We start from the raw sequence: 4,366 nt of genomic DNA, 5'->3' as shown, positions 1-4,366 counted from the left end.
GCTCTCTGGGGTCCCTTTTACCGGGGCAGTGATGTCACTCATGACCTCCATCACCTCCCACCTTCCTCATTCCATCACTTCCGGGGGGGGGGTGGGGGTTAGAATTTCAACATATGAAATGGGGATGGGGGCGGGGGAGGGTGCTTCCCAGGTGGTGCTAGTGGTAAAGAACCTGCCTGCCAATGCAGGAGATGTTTAAGAGATGCGGGTTCCATCCCTGGGTGAGGAAGATCCCCTGGAGGAGGGCATGGCAACCCACTCCAGTATTCTTGCCTGGAGAACCCCGTGGACAGAGAAGCCTAGCAGGCTACTGTCCATGGGTTCAGACATAGTTGGACATGACTGAGACATTCAGACCATTGCAGCTCTTGTCTCCAGGAAAGATTAAATGTACTTTTCTGGGAGTCAGGAGGGGGTTACATAGCCACGAGGGAGATGACAGGAAAGCAGAGACCAGCGGATGAAACTTGAGGGACACACAGGGACATCAGCTGACTGACGAACTGCTTGGTGCTCCCATTTCCATCTCGGCAAACCCAGGTGCCAAGGAGGGGAAGACTGGTCAGGCCCGGGCTTGGGCAGGCACTCTGGGCTGTGGGGAAAGCTCTTCACCTCCCTCTTGGCTTTACACTCCTTGTCATAATCTCAGGACCTCAGTTGCCCTCTGAGGCAACTGAAATGGAGGTGTCCATACCTGCCTGGCGTGCCTGGGATTGTCTGAGGGAGTTTGGGGTGGAGGGTGGGGAATGCTGGAAAGCTTTTCTGCCAGCAACAGGAGTGTCATCCAGGGAGGTTGCTCAGGTGAGGTTGGGCCCCAAGGGTGGAGGTTCATACAATGAGACTTGGAAGGCGGGCGAGAACGTGACCTGCTGCCCTGTCCTTGCAGTATACAAAGCGGACGTGGCACGCCTGGTGGCCCGGCCAGACCCCACAGCTGAATGGAAGTCCGTGGTCATCCTGGTACCAGTGCGGCTTGGTGGAGAAACTCTCAACCCCGTGTACGTGCCCTGCGTGAAGGTAGGTTCTGCCAGGCTCCCCCGTGCCTCCCCGCACAGCCCCCCTCACTGGAGCCCTGCAGACATTTTCAGCTTGGGTTAGGGTTTTATGCTTCCTTTGTCTCTTCGTTGGATTATCTAGTAGTTATGAAGCAGCTGTTTTGTGCCAAAAGCCCTTTCAGCTGCTGAGGACTCAAAGGTGAACAGGCAGCAGTTCATGCCCTCTGGGAACTGACATTCTAGTGGGGGAGTGACAGGCAGTAGGTGTGGGACCCAGTTGACAGCTGTGGCATTGCAACTCGCACGCTAAAGGAACCAAAACTAACATGGTGAAGGGCAGCTGGGGGTGGCTGCCCAGCCTCGGAAAGCCCCTCTCTGGCCAGAAGCAGATGAGAAGCCAGGGGAGTAGGTGTCCAGGCAGAAGGCACAGCTAGGCTGCAAAGACCGCAGTGTGTTTACACTCAGAACAAAGGCCAGCGATCTCCCCACAGCCCACAAGGCCCTCTACCATCTGCCCACACTCTCCACCTCACTTCACTCTGCCCCAGCCACACAGGCCTCTTTTCTGTTCTCAGAAAACACCTGCCTCAGGGCCTTTGCACTTTCCATTCCTATCACTTGGCGTGCTCTTTCCCAAAACGATTTCTGAATTCCCTTAACTGTTTGCTGAAACATCATCTCTCAGTGAGGTCTTTCCTGACTCCCCCTGCTTAACACTGCAAAGCCTTCTTCCCTCTTTTTATTCTCCAGAGAGCTGCCACCTTCTGACACATGACAGATCTTACTCCTCTTGTTCTTCCTTCTCCCACACTAGAACATAAGCTCCATGGGGACAGGGTTTTGTCTGTCTTGGTCACTGCCACCCCCCAGGGCCCCGGCTTGGGTTTGCACACATTGGGCCTTTGTCTTTTTTTTAATGATTTTATTTATCTGTTTTTGGCTGTGCTGGGTCTTTGTTGCTGAACAGGTTTTTCTCTAGTTGTGGCGAGCCAGGGCTACTGTTTGTTGGGGTGTGCAGGTTTGTTATTGCAATGGCTTCTTGTTGGGGAGCACAGGCTCTAGGGCACGGGCTTCAGCAGTTGCAGCTCCCAGGCTCTAGAACACAGGCTCAGTAGTTGTGGCGTATGGGCTTAGTTGCTCTGTGGCATGGGGGGGGTCTTCCCCGAGGAGGGATCCAGCCCATGTCTCCTGCATTGGTGAGCGGGCTCTTTACCACTGAGCCACCAGTAAAGAAGCTCTGGGGTTTTGCGAGGCATTTGGGTGCCTGACAGCACCTGCTCTGGGCCCTCACTCCACCCCCTTTCCTTCCCGCAGGAGCTCCTTCGTTCAGAGCTGTGCCTGGGCATTATGGGCGGCAAGCCCCGCCACTCACTGTACTTCATCGGCTACCAGGGTAGGCCCACACCATGCTGCTCCGTGGCATCCCCCACCCCCCTTTCCGCTGCCACCCCCACCTCACATATCCTCCCCACAGATGACTTCCTGCTCTACCTGGACCCGCACTACTGCCAGCCCACCGTGGATGTCAGCCAGGCCGACTTCCCCCTGGAGGTGAGCGAGCTGGGATCCCCAGGGTGGGGTTGGAGGCGTGTGGAGGGAACCCGCTAAGCCTCCCTCGTCTATCCACCCCAGTCCTTCCACTGCACCTCACCCCGCAAGATGGCCTTTGCCAAGATGGACCCGAGCTGTACCGTGGGTTTCTATGCTGGAGACAGAAAGGAGTTTGAGACGCTCTGCTCAGAGCTGACCAGGGTGAGCCGGGTGTGCTGGGGGCTGGGGGGGCAAGGGCAGGTCTACAGCAGAAGAGGAACAGAGGCCATGAGGCCAGCAGACCTGGCCATGTTGTCAGGATTATTATCCTGCAGGAGCCCTACAGTGTTTTTCAGCTTGGGTTAGGTCTGATTAGCAAAAAGCGTCATGAAATGAAAAATTTAAGGGAACAGCTGGTCCCCAGAGGCTGAAGTGGCAGGACCTGCCTTGTCCTTTGGTTCTGTTGTTCTATCGGGGATTTACCCTTACGGTAGCAAGAAATGACCACCAGCTTCTCTGGGTGTGTGCATGTCCTCAGTCATGTCTGACTCTTTGCAACCCCATGGACTGTAGCCTGCCAGGCTCCTCTGTGTATGGGATTTCCCAGGCAAGAATACTGGAGAGGATTGCAATTTCCTTCTCCAGGGGATCTTCCCAACCCAGGAACCTGGGATTCTTTATTGCTGAGCCACCAGGGGAGCTGCCCCCAACTATCTAGTTCAGTGGAAAGAGCCCCATGTTCTTAGCAGAGAGAGAAAATCCCAGGGCTGTGGTTCATTGGTTGCACAAGGTCACATGCTTATTACTGAGCCAATCACTGTAGCCAGAGCACAGACGGTGCTGATTGGCTGCTCTGCGTCACTGCGCTGGAGGGGTGGAAGTTGAGTTCAGGAAGCACCTGGTTAAGTATGGCTGTTAATTGTATCTACTTGGATAATTACCATGGCTTCGGGACTGAGCTGCTCGCTCTCCTCCCAACAGGTCCTCAGCTCCTCCTCAGCCACAGAACGATACCCCATGTTCACCCTGGTCGAGGGCCACGCTCAGGACCACAGCCTGGATGACCTCTGCTTCCCGCCCTCCCAGCAAACACTGCGGCTCCCTCGCAGTGGCCGGCTCCTCAAGGCTAAACGCCCAAGCTCTGAGGACTTTGTGTTTTTATAAAGGGAGGGAATAAGGGAGAAGACACAACCCTATTTATTTTTTAATTTATGTCATGTTAGGTGTGGGAGCTTGAACTCCCCCCTGACAAGTGCAGCTGAGAGAGACCAGTCCAGGAAGCCTCCGGGCTGGGGCCGTTCAGCCAGGAACAGAGCCCGCACACCTGCCTCCCACCAGCTGGGCCCTCTTCATGGGGCAGGGAGGGAGGCCCCCGGGCACCCACTCAGGGCCTGACTCCGTACTGTAGTTTGCACTGGACCGTCCATGCCCCTCACTGGTCACAAAGCCCCTATCCTGCCAGGAGCTGGTGGGAGGGAGGAGGGGCCGTGGCTGCTGGGGGCTAATAAAGCCGTTTGACTTGACTGTGGCTATTGCTGGGCCCAGCATTTGAGGGTGGCTTGCGGGGAGGTTTCCTGAGTCATCTGGGGAAGCTTGTTGAGTAGGCCTCAGCTTCCACATCTCTAAGATGGGAAGACTCCCTAGCCTACAGGTAGATGCGAGGGTCCATACAGTTGATAAGAAGGGAAGGGGCCCCTGCAGGCTCCCTTGAGCTCAGTGGCTGCTCTTGGGCCCCTGCTGCTTCCTCCGTTGTCGGCCCAGCTGCCGGAAGTGCAGCCGTTTGGGGTTGAGGCCAAAGGCCTGCAGTCTCTGGCGGCTGAACTCACGTCCCCCAAGTGTCA

General features: G+C 56.1%; 2 protein-coding genes across 2 annotated transcripts in view; one reads left to right on the top strand and one right to left on the bottom strand.

The window, feature by feature from the left end:
* Positions 1-4,048, top strand: part of ATG4D (autophagy related 4D, cysteine peptidase) — a gene marked incomplete at its 5' end in the record, with an annotated part of 8,265 nt that extends 4,217 nt beyond the window's left edge. Inside the window, 5 exons of the mRNA XM_010828502.1 lie at positions 887-1,017; positions 2,310-2,388; positions 2,470-2,546; positions 2,628-2,747; positions 3,507-4,048. Coding sequence (XP_010826804.1) covers positions 887-1,017; positions 2,310-2,388; positions 2,470-2,546; positions 2,628-2,747; positions 3,507-3,689 — 590 coding nt within the window. The remainder of the gene's footprint in view (positions 1-886; positions 1,018-2,309; positions 2,389-2,469; positions 2,547-2,627; positions 2,748-3,506) is intronic.
* KRI1 (KRI1 homolog (S. cerevisiae)) overlaps positions 3,717-4,366 on the bottom strand; it is a 9,640-nt gene continuing 8,990 nt past the window's right edge. The window contains exon 20 of the mRNA XM_010828501.1: positions 3,717-4,364. Coding sequence (XP_010826803.1) covers positions 4,239-4,364 — 126 coding nt within the window. The 3' untranslated portion in view covers positions 3,717-4,238. The remainder of the gene's footprint in view (positions 4,365-4,366) is intronic.

Source organism: Bison bison, unplaced genomic scaffold (assembly GCF_000754665.1).
Source record: "Bison bison bison isolate TAMUID 2011002044 unplaced genomic scaffold, Bison_UMD1.0 scf7180017864492, whole genome shotgun sequence".
Classification (NCBI taxonomy): domain Eukaryota; kingdom Metazoa; phylum Chordata; class Mammalia; order Artiodactyla; family Bovidae; genus Bison; species Bison bison.
The sequence above is the reverse complement of the archived record's forward strand: the minus strand, read 5'-3'. Positions and strand labels throughout refer to the sequence as shown.